The sequence below is a fragment of the Aulostomus chinensis genome, chromosome 9, assembly GCF_037954235.1.
Source record: "Aulostomus chinensis isolate RoL2024-O1b breed Wild chromosome 9, RoL_Achi_v1.0, whole genome shotgun sequence".
Taxonomy (NCBI): domain Eukaryota; kingdom Metazoa; phylum Chordata; class Actinopteri; order Syngnathiformes; family Aulostomidae; genus Aulostomus; species Aulostomus chinensis.
Genome location: NC_141328.1, coordinates 24,903,219 through 24,922,690, shown reverse-complemented (window position 1 = coordinate 24,922,690; position 19,472 = coordinate 24,903,219). Strand labels below are relative to the sequence as shown.

General features: G+C 40.5%; 1 protein-coding gene across 6 annotated transcripts in view; it reads left to right on the top strand.

The window, feature by feature from the left end:
• cntn3a.1 (contactin 3a, tandem duplicate 1) overlaps positions 1-19,472 on the top strand; it is an 86,328-nt gene that overhangs the window by 6,851 nt on the left and 60,005 nt on the right. For 2 of the 6 annotated variants that reach the window (XM_086214494.1, XM_086214499.1), the window contains exons 1-5: positions 821-1,070; positions 2,243-2,343; positions 4,090-4,233; positions 14,344-14,476; positions 18,984-19,159. In XM_086214494.1, coding sequence (XP_086070620.1) covers positions 4,179-4,233; positions 14,344-14,476; positions 18,984-19,159 — 364 coding nt within the window. In that variant the 5' untranslated portion in view covers positions 821-1,070; positions 2,243-2,343; positions 4,090-4,178. Of the gene's footprint in view, positions 1-820; positions 1,071-2,242; positions 2,344-4,089; positions 4,234-14,343; positions 14,477-18,983; positions 19,160-19,472 lie in introns of those variants that run through there. The other 4 variants (XM_086214495.1, XM_086214497.1, XM_086214498.1 and 1 more) reach the window with 4 other exon arrangements.

Sequence of the window (19,472 nt, the reverse complement as noted above, 5' to 3'; positions counted from 1 at the left end):
GAGAGAGAGAGAGAGAGAGGGAACACGTGTGTGCAGGGTGCTCATGCATTTTAGCGTGAATTTTATCTTCATCTGGACTCTTCAACCACCAGGAGCACCCTTCTATTAATACTTGTTTTTTTGAGCTCTGAAAAATTGATGGCGGCAGAGAGATCGGTTGTAGTGGAGAAGGTCGAATCAACTGCCATCACTGTCAGCTTCTGCTGCTGACTGAACTACAATCTGTGGTTTATCAACTCCAGCTGGTGCTGCTGTCAAGGAAGAAGTGGGGAAAAAGGAGGTGTCATTTTGACAACTCTGAAATTTGGACGAGTGCTTTGTCTGTGCGGCTCGGACGTTTTCCTCAAAGCAGCAGAATTTCCTCCAAATTCAATTGAAATGAAGTGCAGAGTTGTATATTCTGCTTAGATTTCTGCTGTCACACTGCTGTACACCCTCTGATTTCATGTGATTAGATCAACTGGGCCAGGGTGACCATTATTTTGATCACTGAAAAACAGGACACTCGATCCAACCATGAGATTCTCAAATGACACTCAAAGTTTACTCATAGATGCCTCGTAATTTCAGTACATTTAATGTATGCCTCTCTCTGTATGGATAGAAAATTGTCATATTACAACCCCCCCCCCCCAAAAAAAAAAAAAAAACAGGACATTTTTTCTGGAAAAAAGGACGTTACCCTACATTGTACGCATTCCCCTCTCTGCGATTCCCTTTTTCTCTCCGGACTTCATTAATTGCATTTCATATTCCCGCCTCTAGGTGGTGCAAGTTGAGGGTCAGTGAGCTTGTCGCTATTTTCAAGAAGTCTAAAAGAAGTTAACTAGCGAGCCTTTCTGAGGTGAACAAGCAGCGATAACCGAGCATTTCTGTAACTTGTTGCCCAAAAAAATGACACCACGAACCAGCACCCAGCGACACCGGAAGGTTCGGTCGATCCGGATCGCTTCACAAAACCGATAAACAGACCCGGTTCGCAGGTGGCTCGCCGTCAACTCAAGTGGATCAGTATAGCGTTCAGTTTGCTCTGAGGACGGCGACGCTCACTCAGGAGCAGGTACACACATGTAGGTACAGATTGACCCGGCGTCCACTTAACGAGATTGCGCCCCGTTCCGTTTCTGATTCCGGTTCTGTGTCCTAACCGCTTGTGCGACAGAGGCCATTGGATATTAGTGTTGTTGTTTTGTTTTTTTCCTGGACTTGCCACGACCAAATTTTGATCGAATTCCACATGAAATGGTTGGAAGAGGGTTTTGGTTTCCATAAATCACCTGTTTTCAGTCTTAATGGATGATTTGATTTGAGTGCATCTTGATGAAGTTCCTTGTGTTACTAGAGGGGCTGTTTTTGGACGTTGGGAGTACAGACTTTGATTGTTTATGTTTGTATTCTATGTGGCCTTCTGGTTGGAGGGATTCTGATTTCCAAAAAAAAAGGAAATTGCTGGTGATGATGTTTGTGCTACGTAGAGGCACAAAGACCCCGTCAAACAAAGAAATGCAAATTAAGAAATCAAGGCTAATTTTCCTCTTTTTAGTTCTGATATATCGATTCAAGAATTAAGAAAATAGATTGAAGATGTTATAAAAGAATTAAAAACAAGAAAATCTGTATTGTAGTAGCTGAATTTCTTCTTCCACACCCCTGAGTGGCGGTTTTGTGTGGTGTGCAGAGAGTTGATTCACTATTAAAAACAATAGAAAGTTAATGAGGCTCACATTTAACAAGGTCGAATGAGCAAATGTGTGTGTTTTCGGGGGCTGCTTTTACATTAGTCATTTTCAAAGAGACGAAGTCCAGTAATATTGATAGCTTCATAGGAGTCCCGCCATCATGATGTTTGAAGTTTTTGAATTTGGCAGACACATTTGTATTCCCTCTAACTGGCAAGTTTGTTTAAGCACGTTAGCTGAAATGACAGTTTCATTGCTAAGCCCTTCACAGGGATAATGTTGTATACAGAATGCAATCACGGAGTCAGAAGTGGTAAAATTATTACCCAGCTAGAAAATAAAATATGGAAATGGCTGTCATTTATTGCATTCAGACGGATCTTTTTGCCATTTATGTCATCTGCTTTTGTGAAAAGGAGAGACTGAATATCATCGCCGCTGTCCTGCATTTAGTCAAGTTTCTACAAATTGGGTCATGAAATGTTTAGTCATCGCAGTGTTGTTCATGTTCTGTTTTTCAACCATTTTCTTTTTCTTTTTCTTTTTTTCTTTTTTTTAACCAGAGACATGAAAGCGAGTGGAACTTGAAAGTTCTGAAAGCCTGTCTGGTCATTAACTTGCATCTCATACGGCAAACAAATGAGAGAATCAATGATGGATGAAAGTAAGTCATCGGTCTTGTCACTGTCACTTAAGGTCACAAAGGTAATTAATTTGTGCTGAGGAGGAAGTCAACTACTACCATGGACACTCCCTGACTCCCCTAGCTATCATCTTTGTGCCGTGCTCCTTCGGATCAAAAGGCTTCTTTTATCCCCCTAACTAACCCCCCTGTCTGATGTCTCATGTCTCAGGGCTTGCTGAGTAATAGAGCTCAAGAGATTGCTGTCAGAGGCTAACGGATTCCTGCTTTTATGAATGGGATGTCTCAATATTTCGAATGCTCAGAATAACTCTTGTTAGTTTGTTCAATATGCATAAATGTTGGATACTCTTAGGATAGTCACACCTCATAGTAAGAAGTTGAATTGTTAAAGTTTTTTGTCAAATTTCTAGGCTTTTGACTTTTAAACACAATGTGTGGGGAATAATTTATTCAGCGAATCTCTCACAATTATTCCCTCAAAGGAGGAGCACTCCAAAAATATCCAGGAGCACAAAAAGGGATTTGAAGTCTCTCTGTTGTATTATTAAAAGCCAACATTTACTCATGACATTTGCAAGCTAATAACGGCAAGATAAGTTGGAACTAAGATGACTCTAAAACCCAATCTCCATAATGAGATTTATGGGGTAAAGGAAAGGAGTTGTGTAGGCGAATGTGTCAAGAAAGCAGTTGATATTCACAGAGGAGTCGGTGTGCTCTGTTATGCCTCTCAGTGGCACAAAGATAAGAAGTGTAAAGATAACAGGAACTATGAAAGTGAAATATTTCAGTTGTCTGTTTTTTTGTGTTTTTTTTCTTCCCCCCTCCTCTTATTATTTCAGAATGCCGATTGTGTGCCATCATTCAGTTAAATGTACCAGGGAGAGTCATTTTGAGCAAACACGATGGCTGATTTCCTCTCTTCATCCATATGCAAACATGTATCTGCTGCTCTATCAGAAAGGATCATAACTGTTAATACACTTAAGTATTTCGACACACATAAATAAAGCACTCTTTATCAGTGACGGGAAGAATGCGTCTAATTATCATTTCACAACTTTTTTTTTTTTTTTTTCTTCAGTTAAGGGGTGGGCGACTTTATTCAAGTCTAATCAGGGATAAATTATGGTTTAATCCTGGAGAAAATCAATTGTGTGTGTGTTTTCCAGAGGACTGAAAATGGTTTTGTGCTGCGTGCAATCAGCTCCTTATGTCAGAAATACATTATCTCTCCAGCTCAGGAGAATTTGAGGAGCCAGGACAGCGCTTCATTACATGTGTCTGACAACCAGCCAGCTTTTTGTTTTGTCTCAGCAGGTTTCAGCACAAGCAAGAAATGCCTTTTATTTTCTCTTCGGCAGACATGGTTCTCATTATGCAATGTTAAGCACACTTAAGTGAACTCTGTGTTTTTTTTCTTCTTTTTTCTTGGACAAATCCCTCTGCACAAGTAGTTTCTTGATGAGCAGATTTACATTATGCCCAGACTACCACAGCATCTGCATTTCAGAACAGAGTTAATATTAAATGTCACCTTGACCTGAAACGTGTTTACAAAGCTTAAATATTATCTGCAAAGATTTTAATCCTCAGGATGTGATTTTCTTACCATTCTCTTGTGTTTTGAATCATAAAAAGTCATTGCCTTGCAAACACGGACAATTACCGTCCTTCTGAAGTAGCACAAGATCTGACGAAGCGTTGACCAGCGGCTCTGAATGTCTAATGGCTTTCCTGCCTCATTTTCTTTTCATTTGACAGAAGAACGGTGAACGTGCTGGAAAGGACAAAGAAGGAATTCTACACACCTGTGATTGGATGTGAGCTTTTATTGACCTGAGACCATTAAAATGGAGTTGCTATGGAAACTTACATTGCTGCTGTCATTGGCTGAGTCTCTGGCAGGTAAGCCTCCCAAACATGCACTTTTTCTCTCTTTTTTTTTTTCTTCTTTTTTTTAACGTTGTTAGCACACTGGCTTGGAATTGTTATTCATAGATTTCTTTTTATGATGGCTCCTTGGCATACAGAACAGATGGGACTTGAAAGTAAAAGGTTTTATGGCAACGGGCGCCCAAAGCTTCCCACCAGTACTACAAATGTGAGGTCCATGTCGTCGTCTTTTCATTGGCAGCTCAAGGCAGCACACCAACATTCCTTCAGTTGTTCGTAGCTCTTATCTCTTCTTTTTTTTCCCGGGCAGTGAGTCAAGTTGGACTAGAATGAACAAGGTTTCCATCTTTGAAAGACATCCTTGAAATGTGGAGTCATTCATTTTAAAGAGCACCTCAATTGTTTGCCTTAATTGAGATTGCACTGGTAGCAGGACTGAAATCTTGTCATTGATCTGGTTTTTAATGGGATGCCTAATTTGCTTCCCTTGCAAGATGTTGCGGGTCAAATGCTAGTTCACTTCATAATGTCAGAATATGAAGATGAGAACAAGATGAATAAGGGCTTTGTCGCATGAGCACAGATTCTTGAAGAATGAGTAATCTTTCATGTTGCCTTGCTTCAAATGAGCAGCAGCCCCCCCCCCCCCCCCCTCCTCACAGCTGGGACCTAAAATAATTAGTGTGTGTTCTTGTCACTGTGTGTATTTGTTTGTGCATGTGCCTTGTTTCAAGCGCACAACAGCACGTCGCCACCCTAAATTTGCCTACATGGCAATTAGCTCCACTTATCACTAAATCCAATACACATCAGAGGACGTCTAATGAAGCTTTCCTTAGGGAACTGTGACTCACTACGGGATTAGAATCTACACCACAAGTCTGGATCACATATTGTGTCCTTAGGCAATCCGTTAAATACACAGACGAATAATGTCTTCAACATCAGTGGAAATCCTGCCACAAATCTTACAGAGATTTGATCTCAGACAAACAGCTTCAAGGAGACAATTCAACTCTGCGGTTGGCGTTCTCATCCACAAAATTTACTCTTGCAATCATGAGGTGCAGATCACCACGGATCATACAGAGTTATCTAGTCAAACGCAAATTAGCGCTCAACAAAAGAGCACAAAACAAATTGTATTTGAAAAGCACTGTGTTGCAAAGCCCTTGCCCTGCATTCTTGAGGCTGACAGTTGGAAACCCAAGCATTAATATTCAGCATGGGGTTACATTACATGTCCTCTACTCGCAAGGCGAGCGAGGCACACTATAACGATAGACCCTGAAAGCCTCTCTGTTCTCAGAAAGACACGAATAGCATTTTAGTATTCAGAGGCACAATACTGTCTGGAGAAAGCAAGGTGTCATGGTGTTAGATAGGTGCCTCTAGGTTGGTTATCCACTAGGCATTGGCTGTGTGGGAGAGCAGAGGTGCCAAGGGGAAGTCGCTCCCTTAGCGAGTTCATTGAGAGTTAACCAGCTCTCCCTTATTCCGCCCTGGGGGACAGAACGGCCCGAGGCAGGGGCGTGCACTCTACGTGTGTTTGTGTGAATGAGTGAGTGAGGTGGAAAGGAAGGGAGCACTGGAGGCATTCAGGCAGGGCTGGATGTGATTTGACCAATATAGATAAGGCTAACCTTTGCACAGGAAGCCAACTCTGGCACTGGATCAACAGTCTTCATGTGGCAGAAGTGATTTTGTTATACTGTCAGCACAGCACAAAGTGTATTACCTAGTTCACTTCAGAAAGTAGTGAAGTAGAGAGAAAATTGAATTTCTATTCAATTAACAGCACATCACGTTATTTGAAACAGATTTACTACAACATGTGCATGGAAGTAGTTGTTCGAGGAACTAAGGGAAATAAACCACGTTGTGAATTTTTCTATACATTTTTTTCTCTTATGACTGCTTGCCTATACCGTAAATCCTTTGCAAACTATAAATTCATGAATGTACTACCCTAATGAGAGGAGTCGTAGTAACATCTTCATTCGGCATTGAAAAGCTACAATTTAACCACACTGGAGACCAAACTGGGAACAAATCCCACATGATTGTATTGTGATAATGAGCAATCAGATGTTTTGTGCTTGTAGAATAATTCAGAGTTATTGTTTGAACAATATTTCAGTTTCAGAGGTATTTTTTTGGCATCAGGTCTTGATATTTAAGTTGACTAAAATAAAAAAAAAAGCCTTGTTGAAACTGGAGTGATATGAATGGGACTATTATTACTCATTTCAGACTGTATTTGCCATCAGAATCAACAAAGCTGGAATGAGCTTTTATTGTGTGTATGAAGTGGTTTGTCATGGCACAAATCATCACACGCTTTGTGACCCTTGTGGCTTTTCTACTGCAGACCTGTTATGTGACAAATTCCTTCCAAAACACAGTCAGTCTAAATAAATGAATATGAGATGTTTGAGGGTTTTTTTTTGTTTTTTTTTTCCAGATAACTTTTTAAAGATTAAGACTGCAAAGAGATTCATGTCTTGGTGATGCCAGCAGAAATGATGGGCTGTTTCTTCTCGCCAGCATTATAATCTCCTAGAATTACTTATACTTTGCTCATGCTCGGCATCCCTCACGTGTGCCTCTCTGAGACGGCTGGAGTTTCAAATATTGACTTACCTCATTGATTCATCAAAACATGGCAAAGCCTTTTAAGAATCCTTAAGCAAGGACTTGATTGCGTCTTTGAAGTTCACTATGCGAAGATGAATTTTCCTCCCATTGCTAGTTGTATTTTCCTTCCTCCTGGGATGAGACATCATCCATTTGAAATGTGTTTTTATATAAAGGGAGGTTTAATTGTAGATCATTATAATGTACTGTGTCTTATTTTTTAGCAAATACATCATCAAACAAGCAATAGCAGCTCTTTCTAGTATAGTATTTCACATTTATTTTCAGCATCAATATATTCTCACACACGTAGTGGGTTGCCTGGGTTCATCCCACAGCTGGGTGGTATATTAACATTTGAAGATACATACTGAAAATATTTTCAGACAAGATTTCGGATGAAACAAAATCATTTATAATGAGATTGCTTGATGATCTGTTAAAACAAGTAGCGTGTTTCTCTTGTGAAATCATGCTAGTTTCTGTTGTTAGAACACAAACATCTTTTATTTTCCTGCAGCGGCGAAGAAGACAACAACCCACAATCTCATTTTCATCAAAATGTACCGTCGTCTGAATTGGACAGACGACATTGGTCTCAGCTGGCTGAGAGGCGAGCGCGCGGGGATCAAGTACAAAGTGCAGCCCTTTGAAAGGCTTCAAAAATATTCAATAACTTCTCTTTTGTATGTAAAATGTCCCCAAAATCACTAAACATGAATGGTTTCTGGATGGTTCTTCCAGGGCCTCTGCATATAAAAGGAAAAATGCCTTTCCATATTTATTTAATAATTCAATAACCTTACTGCCACAGTGCTGCATTGTCAACATTCATCTGCAGGCGTCTGGTTCAAAGTCAATATTTGCAATTTCCTGGTTTGATCATTTAATGTTTTCTTTATCTTAGTTGTGATTTCCTCCTTTTTGCATCAACTTAAGTTTTTTTTTGGCAATAGAAACAAACATAAATGTCCACATGTATGTTTTAATTCAGACTGTGCAGTTATTATAAATGTAAACAAAATATGTCCTGCTGGGGATATGCTGTATAAGAAATATTTACAAAGTTTATAAATCAGTTTGTTCCATTAAAAAAATACCGAAAGAATTAGGAAGTACAATATGAAGGAATCAGATGTTGTTCTGGATTAATTAGAAAGTTCCTTCATTCAGTCAGATTTCATTAAAATCCATCCACAAATGTTGGAGTCCTCCTGCTTACACTGCTCCTTTTAAAATATTCATTACTTCATTTAAATATACAAGAGTCTTTCATCCCTATGTGTATAATGTGTGCAATGGAAAAAATTTGTTGTGTGGGGAAAGACTCATTTTTAACTCTGCACACAACAATAAACACTTTGGACTTGCTGCAGGTAACAAGCAAAATCACTCGTAACCAAATCGGGCTTTCTCAAAGTTACGATGGTTGTAAACATTGCGGTTTTTACACTGTGATGAATGTTTCCATTAATGTGGAACGTAGTAGCTGGTGAGTGACAAATAAGCATCGCACCAATCTGGAGGAGGAAAAGGTGGGCACATTACTACCATTAGATGAAAAATGACATTCTGAGAAGCAATATGTTTCCCCGTTTATGTAGACAGTCAATAGAGAGAACAACCACCAAAAAATTGCTTTAATTTGCCGTTCTCACATGTGGACTTGGAATTAATCAATTATGTGTTTCCCCAGTGAACGTGCCATTGGATACTGCACTACGAGAGGTGTTATTGAATTTCAAATGCACTAGTTTTGATTAACTCGAGGAGGATGTGACATGGTTGGATATTGGTTGGCAATATTGGCCGCATTCCTCTCCTTACAGACTATGTTGTTGAAAACGTAATTACATTCATTAACCGATCAGCAGCACGCAAGACTCTTGCTTAAAGTCATAGTAGTACCGGAACATTTTGTGAAGGTTGGAATTCATGGTCTTTTTTTTTTTTTTTTTTTTTTTTTAATATATATATTTCAAATCTGTTCAGTGTATTTCTGGAATCGCAAATATGTGTCTCCATTTTCTATTGTAACTCCTCTCCACCTCAGTTCAAAAAAAAGTTCCCAGAAATATTTCAAGCATTTAGATGAGATGTTATCAAACCTATATCTTGCCTGAAAGAAACTTTGGAGTAATATTCGTCGTCCCTTAAAGAGAGACCTAAAAGGTGTACCTTATCGGCCTGGGCAGAGGGGAAAGATGCTTTCAAAAGCAAGATTGGCTTTTTTTTTTTTATTTGATGCATAAAACCCTGAGCTGAAACGAATGGATTTGGGACCTCACAAACGGCCGATACCTCCCCCACAGCTGACTCCCCATTTGCCTGTTTATGCATGCTGAGGTAGGCTGGATGAATTCATTTGCTGTCAGCTAGTATTGAATTGGAGATTAGTTGTTATTTCAGCCTCCAAAACAGCTCCCTCTGCCTTTCACTCGTACTACGAAGCAGAGCCTTGTGTTGTCGGAGAAGCCTTCGAAAAAAAAAAAAAAGGCTGCACATTATCACCATCTGGCAGCAGGTGACAGATATGAGTGGAGGCGACCTATTTCTTTTAAAGACGCTTTCATAATGACCTCCATCTCTGTCCTGCAGCATTGTGCAGTCAACTTCCTGTTAGGAGTCTGGATCAGTGCACTCCCCTGATGGGGCCCTTTTTCATCATTTTGCTTTCACTGCTCCAGGGTGCTTAGTGTTGGTCGCGCCATCAGAATCTGCCTTCAACATGATTTCTTTGCTCCCACGTAGATTTTAAAATGGGTGACAAGTCAACTTAAGTGTGCTGATGTTGAATTCTAAACCCTTTAAAACTTTGTCAGACGTATATTTGCTTTGGATCCTTAGGTCAAGCCAGTTAGCCATAATGCCACCGAAACGACATCCTCCCTCAATGTTCTTGGCCTGTGTATTGCACGCCAAGGTGACTGGTGTAGCGTGTAGCTGCTCATGTTTGATCACCAGAAGGCATGACTGAAAATTATTCCACTCATCCCTGCCACATCTTACATTCGTTCGCCAAAGAGTTTCAGAGAGTTTGCATCAGTTTGAGCCTTGAGGCAACGCCTTAGAGCTCAATCCCTTCTCATTATTCTGACACTTACTCACCATCATGGTAACAGTTGCCATAGTGCTGCCAAAGAGCCGGTCAGTTCAGCGCTGCCATAACAGACCAAATAGAAATATTGATTAATTTCCTCATTAATTGAGTATTGAGTAAGGTTTGTGTACTGCAGTCTACCGGGATTGATTAAATGTGCAATACACGCCAAGGTTATGTGGAAACATTCTGACAGACGTGGGTGAGTGTGTAGAGGTTGCAGGAGGAGGTAATACAAATTGTTCTGTTTGTACACAGTTGTTTTCGCTTCCACATTCTTAATCGAGAGGTCACGTAATGGGTTGAGCTGAAGCCAGAGCAGTGCAGTTTTCGTCCTCAGTTTCCGCATATTTGTGTATCCACCCCCTAACAACTGTTCACATGAAACAACAGGTGGTTTTTTTTTTTTTTCTTCTTCAAATATAAAATCCTTTCACACACAAAGCTGTTGCTACGGTAACTACTGCCGATAGCTACGCCACTTAGAACCTCAATTTCATCGTCAAAAGTAATAAGGATTGTCATCATCACTTCGAGTCTCATCCATCATCTTCAATTTCCTGACATTATTCTAAGTGGAGAACTACAATAATGTAAGAAGCCCGTCACTTATAGATGTGGATATATGAACATACTATCATCGGCATCTGTTTTCAAGTTTTTTTTCTCGACTGCCAAAATTAGGCCCTCCTGTTCACCAGGACAGCCCCATACTATCTCTTGGTAGTAATTACCTTTCCCATTAATATACATAGCATCAACTAATTTCTTCAAGAAAGGCTCATGTTATAGCTTCTTTTCTGCTCCTGTTTTTAGTTGAACAACGAAAATATTAGAGGTGGGTTAAAAATGTCTATATACCGATATTTTATCGATATACATTTGTAGGAAAAATTATCGATACATAAATCCCAGTATCGACCTTTTAAAATGCATTAGATTTTACCCGTTTATTTTTTTGTTTTAGTTTGCCCTTTTAGTCTCACGTGATTTAGTGCTTAGTGCAACGTTATTGCAGTCAGATTATCAGATCTCGCGAGATCCAGGCCATGTGCCTCCGATCAGAGAACAACAAGAACAACTTGAATCTCTGGCAAATTTAAGCGCTGATGTTTTGCAGCGCTTCGGCTTTAAGAAGCAAGAAAACTGCACTCAACTTGACAAAAATAATGCTGTGCGCAAAATGTGCAAAGTAGAAGTTAAGTACAACGGAAATACAACTAATCTCCAGAGCCACTTGACTAGGCATCAACAAGAGTACACTCAACAACCAGGAAACTACAAGTCACTGCAACAACCCTCGCTGGAGAAAGCATTTGGGACGAAGTTTCCATTCATTCCATTCATGTGCAGAGAACATCACTTCGGCTCTGGCAATTTTTATCTGCAAGGATCTCAGACCCTCCTGTGTGGTAGAAAATGTAGGCTTCAGACACCTCGTCCAGACACTGGAACCACGCCACGTGCTACTGACACGGAAACAACCGAGTCAAGTCACAATCTCAAAGATGTACAGGGATGTTAAAAACAACGTCGCAACTGCAATGAAATCGGCGGAGAGAGTTGCCATCACTTGCGACAGCTGGACAAGCAGAGCTACGGATTCCTATTTGACCATCACCTCTCATTACACTGACAGTAACTGGTCCCTCATGTCCCACGTTTTACAAATGCGGGTGATTGAAGCTCGCCACACCGCGAGTCATCTTGCTGAGCTGCTGACGGTTTGTGGAAGTCTAAGTAGCCCTTTTGTTTTGAATGACGGTCATATATTTAAATAAAAAGTGCATGATGTTGTATAACTATTGTTTAATGGTCAGTTCTCAATGTAAATATTAATATTTAATTATACAGCAGGTTAGAGGGTTACTTTTACAATTGAATTTACAACATTAGTCCTTTGAGAATCTCTTCCATTACCAAAGCAAAATTGGTATTGTAACTAAAATATCGTATGGTATATTGGATTGAATCGTATCGGAAATCGTATCGACTTGGGACCTAGTGTATCGAAATTGTATCGGGAGGTCAGTGGTGATACCCAGCTCTAAAACATATAATTCTAAATTTTCATTCTTCACCTTCTTATTGATTTTTATAGTGGTTTGGCAACCCAACTTAACTGCCAGACCAACGTGGAAACTGTTATACCATGAATGTATGTAACTGCAAGTCCTGCGAATGCTCTATATGGTTAGTATGTAGCAGCATATACTTCCCTGGCAAAGATGGTGCGGTCATATAAAACTGTGAGCAGTAATGTAAAGATATTCTGCGTTATGTTGTTACATTTCGGTTAAGGTTTTGTTTTACTATCAGCTTGAAAAATATGGTGAATTTACCACCAAAATGAAAAGCCTAGTTCATGAAATGTTTACGTTCAACTTTGTTCTCACGCACCATAGCATTTTCTTAACCCTCAATTTAGTCCTGGAGACGGGAATCACAGGCTGATGGCTATTTGTAACTCCTTGCTCCTGACGTCCACTGTGTACCTCTCGTAACTGGCAATCACGCTCGCTAAAGACAAAGTACACAGTAGATGTCAGGGGCGAAGAGTTACAAATATCCATCAGGCTTCTCTTCTTGTCTCTAAGACTAAATTGAGGGTTAAAAGAAGTCCAATCGTGTGTAGGAAGAAGTGTGTGTGTGTGTGTGTGTGTGTATAGGAGGAACATTTCATGACTGAGGCCCAATGTTTTTGGAAAATGGGAGCAGTTAACATTTGTGTCTACTGAGGCACGTCTTGCCTTTGACTTCTGACTTTTCTATTGCAGTGAATCAAAGTTTTAACTGAGGGCCTGATTTCCTGGGCTGCCTGTTGATGAGTTCCAATTTGAGTATTTTTCAAAATGATGCTGAATGTTAATGTTGGTGACTCATTTCCTGAAATCATTTATCAATTTAATAAGACTCAGGGATTCATCTCATGTTTACCACATGCTCTGTCACCCTTGAAAGTTTCTCTGGTGGCGTGTGGTGTATATATGTTTGAATATGGCCTGTACAAGATGTGTCCTCCGGTAATCAATCATCTCTCACTGCTGCTTGGAGGGACACGCTTCATCTAACAAAGATTATAATCAGGCGGCCTTTTATTCTGTGTAACTTCCTGAGAGCTTTATCCTTGTGGAGATGAACAATCAGTGCACAAGGTCCCTTGTCAAACATCTCCACCCTCTCTGAGTTATTTTGAGTCTTGAGGATAAACCTGTACTCCCGGGGCTCCAGAGACATGAAAAAGATACCTGCCTCTCATACAAATAAGTTCCCCCTACCTACAGAATCTTCCCACTTCTGCGCCATTACAGAAATGCAAATGCATCCTGTCAAATCCAAATGAATTCGCCTTCCATCACAGAGAGAAATGTTTATTCCAATGCAGTTTCGACTACCCCACGGGTCACTTGTTTGCTGCAGAATTATCATGAGCCTTGCTGGCACTACATTCATTTGCTATTGTTCCCTTGTAATTAACTAGGAAGGGAAGGAATGTCACACGCGACTTGATACTTTTTTCTGGTTCTCTTCAGTTTCTGTGTTCTAACTAAGACAATCCATCATTGTATAGCAAATACAGAGGGATTTTTTAAAAGACTTATTTAGATGTTGGGTGCTGCATGTATTATACATCTAAATGTACGCCTTGTTTGCAGAACGTTTCTTGTAAAAGATATTCACAGTGAAACAACAAAAACCTTGCAGAAGTGTAAGTCAAGTCGCATTTGTCATATCTTGAAGAGCTTGCAATAAAAGTTATAATGGGTATTATGGGTGATACAGCTGAAAAAGCAATTAGTGTTCCATTTCTTCAGAACGAAACTCTATTTTGAAAGCACAATATGGGTTTTGATTCTGTTATATTTTTTCTCTAACTGTGGAAATCACAGGCGTTTGTGCGTCGGCGAAGCACAGGGAACTGTTTCCATTCGCTCAAATGAGAAGGACAGATTTAAAATGAGGCCATATTCGTCTTGGTATTTGTTGTTGCAATTTTTACTTCAGATTTCCGATTAGATGACATTCCCTGAGAAGGTGCTGATAAGTCTGAAGGGTTTAGATGATTTTTTTTTGCTGAGGCTTGGTGGCGGCCCAGTGTGCCTTTGACAAGCCCGTACATTTAGATGTTTGCATAAAATTTTTATGAAGGTTTCTAGCTGATTATGCAGTACCTCAGGGATCTTGCAACTTTTTATGACTAATATGAAAATACTAATGCGACCATGGATCCATGCAATGCAGAGTTTTAATAGCAATTCAGCCTCCTCTTTTGCAGCACTCATTTCAACGTCCCTCTTCTACATTGCTTGCTAGCATAAAAAAGTGAGGTTTCCAGGCTCATCGGAATATCAAAGCTCATCCAGTTTTCTTTGTTTTGCACCTAGGAAGCGGAGTCCTGCTGAGGCCTGTGTTCACCAAACAACCTGGCAGCGTGGTGTTTCCTCTTCAAGCTGGCGAGAATCGTAGAGAGGTGGTGTTTAGCTGTGAGGCTCAGGGACACCCGGCACCCTTCTACAGGTAAAATGTGCAGGCATCGTTTCATACACGCAGCTCAGTTTTTGTTTTCTGACAGAACCTTTAGGTAAACAAAAACTTCCAAGTGCAACATTTATACAAAAAAAAAAAAACAAAACAAAAAAAAACCAAGCGAGAGTGGATTTATTGCCCTGGGAAAACAAGGGATTGTGTGTCTTGCTTCTGTTCACTGCCGGTGACGGTCACTGTCAGTTATTGTTAATTTGAGACTGATGAATTAATTGGCCTCAGTTATTGGTCTATTGTACATATGCATTGGCAGGTGGACATTGATCTGCTGTAGAGTTCACTTCCTGTCATCAGTATCACCAACCATCAGCAAGATCAAATGACTCGAGCGTCAATCCTCCTGGTCTGCTATCATGACAAAGGTCAACTGAAGAGGACAAACATCAGCAGGGTATATTTCACAGAAATTATGTGGCACAAATGGGCTCGGCTCCTCTTATAGTGAACACTTCTGGCTGTGTAGACGTTGGGCGACGGCATCTGATTGGAGGTTATCACAGTGCGACGCGTGACACAAATCCCACTGTTGTTATTTGTCCTTGTTTAGTGTTCTCGCTCTACGTGGTCCCCCAGCAATTGTGTGAGAAACTGACTGATGCCCAGTTCCCCTGTGGCTAAAATGAAGACAAATGAAAACAAATGACAATGATTTGCTTCTAAAGTGTATCAAAGCACATATGTTATTAATTTATTATGTATCAAATGGGGCCACAAAGCTGTTGTACTGCTGTCAGTGTAATTAAATGCAAATTGCAAAGCCAAGCATTTAATGTGTAATAGGTCGAAACGATCCTTCATAACATCAGCATATGCAGCTGATAATGTAGCTTGAAGATCCTTGGTGTTATGCCTAATGGGCACAAATTGAAATGAATGTACAAAATCTTATCACTTGGATCGTTTTGAACACTTATTAAGCAGTCAGTCTCCATTTCACTGTCTGGATAGTCCTGCTTGTCAAATGAAAACCCATTTATGAGTTCAAGGCTGCATGTTTTTTTGCCCTTCTGAGTTAAAGTCCTGAGAGCATGGAGCCGGGGCTCCATATCAGATTAAATTTAGCTTTAATTAGCTTTCATTACAGCAAGTGCCACCAACTGTGGCAGCTGATATACCACATTAAGAAGTGATTTTTAGATTGATCACAAGCTGTTATGTTAGCACGCTTCTATCACTTTTAATGAAGAAACTGATAGTCAGATGGCTGCATTGTTAGTCAAATCAGCAAATATATCACTATGTTGTCATCACCTCAGCGATTTTTTTTTTTTTCTTTCACCAAAGGTCACTTTTGACAGCTCTGAAAATGGGTTTTGGGTCCTCGCGTGGCTCAACAGCAGGAAACACTATGCAGAGAGGTTCGTCACTGCTGCAGATGTAGGCAGGTCTATTTCAGGGGCTCCAAGGACAAATTAATTTCTCCAAAGCTACCCAGTGACCGCTGCCACATAGAGCCCCCGCACCAAGTTGTCACCACGGCCCCTTGATTTGTCTCATCTGGAGCTCTTGGATCAGCTCCAGCTGCACCACCAAATCACTAAATCAATCTAATCAGCTAATCCGCTGTTGAGCACCGCTTGGCTGCATATGTTCCTTCATTCCCTGCCTTCTTCAACCCTGCCCCCTGCTCTCTTTGTCTAAATCATTCCAAGTGAGAAAACAGATTGAAAGTCAGAAATAGAAATCTCTGGCTTCTTTTTTGTCTAACCGCTTTGACTATCTAATCAAAACTGAGGAGGTACCATTCAACTTAATTGTGAATTATTTCTACAATGAAAGGCTGTTTTCTGAGGCTTTTGTAAGCATCAATTTTCTTGCAATTCCCTTTATTTTCTTTGCCTTGGACTGGGGTCGGTTTTAGTGTGATGGGTGTTTGGTGCACGCAGAGTATGATGCAGACAAATTCAAACCCTTGTGAATTCTCTGAATGGTTTTCATACGTTGTGAACTAAAATTGAGCCTTGTAGTATAAACATCAGTTAATCGCATATTCGGCCTTTAGGAAGTTTTTTTTTTTTTTTTAACAAGAAGCAACGTTAATATCCTTAGGGGCTCCATCTTAGGCCCAGCTCAAAGCAGTGTTGCTTTTGGCAGGCATTTTAGATTTAGTCTTAGTCTTAGTCTTTTGGACTAAATGCGTCTTAGTTTTAGTCACATTTGAGTCATCTCTATCCTTGATAGTTTTAGTCTAGTTTTAGTCGACGAAAACTCAAAGGTTTTAGTCAAATATCAAAGAGACCTATAAATAAAAGATATGTGTATGTACTTAATAGGCCAATACAGGTGTGAGAATGAAGCACACTGAAACTGATCTAACTTTCAAAGGTGAGTTTTTTCCCCTCTTTTTCTTTCTCTACCTTTTACTTTTATTATTTTGTTGCGGATGCAGACAACACACTGGCACACAATATGAGTATCGTATCACAATAAAATATGATTAAACAAAAAATAAAAGCACACTTGACTTCTGTATGAACGACCATATGTCCTACATATTGGCTTTAGCTGCTGTTGTTGGTTAAAGCATCCACGTGTGTTGCTTACGATAGACAACAGCAACAGGTCTGAAGACTACTGTGTTTCCCAGTCCCACAAACACGGGTCAAAGCATTTCACTTGCTACCTGTCCACAAATGGACAGGGTTTTATTCATAACACGCTAAATTAATAGAAGGGCTGGTTTAAACCAGCCAACATTAGCGGGGCCCCTCCCTGGCAGCCCCTTTCATTCTAGCTTTAGCATGTAGCACTAGGAAGCGGTCTCTGCACCACGGGGGAGGTGTAACCACCACCACCACCACCACAAAACTTTAGGCTTAATACAAAAAAGAAAATGCATCACAGGGCGAGCCTAACATAGACTAAAGCTATGCTTTAATCATCCCTCTTTTTATGACCACCCGACACCGCTGCTGCTGCCGTGGTGTGTGTCTCGTCCGCTGCAGACAGACCCAGACTTGTCTCTGTGTGTGCATGTGTGCACGCGAGAGGCTTTTAGTGCGTGTGTACTGATGATGGGGGTGTGGCCATTAGGACCAACAGCTATAGCTGGCTCCATTCTGATGTTTGAGCTCTTGATTGACATTGCACGCATGTTATACTTGGCGGGAAAAAAAACGCATGTTTTGAAACTTTGATCATCCACCCACTAACAATTTAGTCTCGTCTTGTTCTCGTCAGACGAAAATGTATACAATTTCATCACATTTTAGTCTTTATAGGGCTATGGTGACGTTCGTCCTAGTCTCATTTTTGTCATGGAAAAAAGGGGTCTGACGTCGTCGTTTTCGTCCAGCGTGACGAAAACAACACTGGCTCAAAGCACCTGGCAGGTGTCATTACCAGTTCCCCGACAAAGCTATTGACAATTTACCACACAGCACCCACGTTGTTTCAGAAGCAAAAGTACTTGGACCCGCCCGTCTCAGCATCCATGGGTGTGTGGGTCTGGAAATTCAATGTAGCACATTCATAACTTGATACAGCACAGAGCATTTGTTCCATTGACTGTTTGACAGTAGGGTGAACAAATATAGAATGCATATTTATTAAGTAACTGCAACAGTCTGCTCACAGCACAAATAATTAGTGTGTCCTCTATTGAGTTGTTGCGCATGTGAGGCACAGCAGCAAAATTTCATGTCCTTCTCTGACTCAGCAAATCGGGAAATGACTACTATAAAGATCAAAGAGGCCTTTTTTCCACTCATTGTAAACTTTTCCTTTTGCACAATAATGTCTGTGCATGCAGTAAATTTATAGGACACTAAAAGCAAGTTGCAGTTCTAAACTTTAAAAGACAGAAATGTGTGCTGGTGCAAGTGCCTCTTAAAGGCAATGGGAGATGACACTCAGGTTATACCCAAAACACACTGATAGTAGACTTTAGGACAAGTCACATTTGTATCAAGCACCTGACTTTATGGGCGGATCATGTATTGTTTAACTAATGTTTATGGATCGGGCAGGCCTCAAAGGTACTTGGAAAGTGGCTTCAGACCATGAACTTTACATTGTTGAAATCGGCCCCCCGATCAAGCTGTACCCATCAAACCATACAGCCACCTCATACAATTAGCAGTTAATTGCTGGCAATTACCGGTGTATGAACAAGCAAAGCAGAGTGAAAAGAATGAATTTGCACAGAAATTTAAGGAATTCAGTTTCTGAATGAGACGTGTTTGAAGTGGTGAAAAGAATGAGCAGAATGAACCACCTTTTGGATGGCATGTTGCCGAATGCCTCTCATTTCAGTTAAAAGCATTTCAAACTCTGTTAATGCTGTTAATATTTGCTAAATCCATATTGAGGGCCGTTCAGTCAGTGTAGAATACTGAGCCGTTCCAATGCCACTTTGATTTGACACCACTGCTGATCAGGCAACACCACAAGGGCAAAATGTAGATCAAACAGAATGAAGCTTTCTGCATCAGAGGCCTGCTGAGTTATTTCATTGCATGTCATATGCTTGCATTCACAGGTGGAAGTTAAATGACTCTTTCATCCAGCCACGGCCGGGGTCACGCTTCTCTCTCATGGGAGGAAATCTACACATCAGCCATCTGAACAAAGCGGAAGATGTTGGTGTCTATCAGTGCTTGGCGTCCAACTCTTTCGGCACTGTTGTCAGCAGGGAGGCCAGTCTTCACATTGCATGTAAGTTGAAATGAAGGAAAATTGGAGAGTGTGTACTTCTGCCAAGCTATTCTGATGTCATCCAAGTGTTTGGGAGACTTAAGACCTCGGCCAAGCCCGGGGTAAAGAAATGGCCATTTTTCACTAGGATAAAAGAACCTGCCCCAAAATGTAATGAGCTCTTTTTTCCCTCCGCCAAGTCTGTTGAAAATAATCTGTATATAATCCACAAACGGCACCAATCAAAGGTGGTGGAGGTAATAACTTTTGCTTGAGCAAGCAGAACCACAACACAAAAGTTTGGTTTTGTGGTTTTTCAGTTGTTTATTTTGTA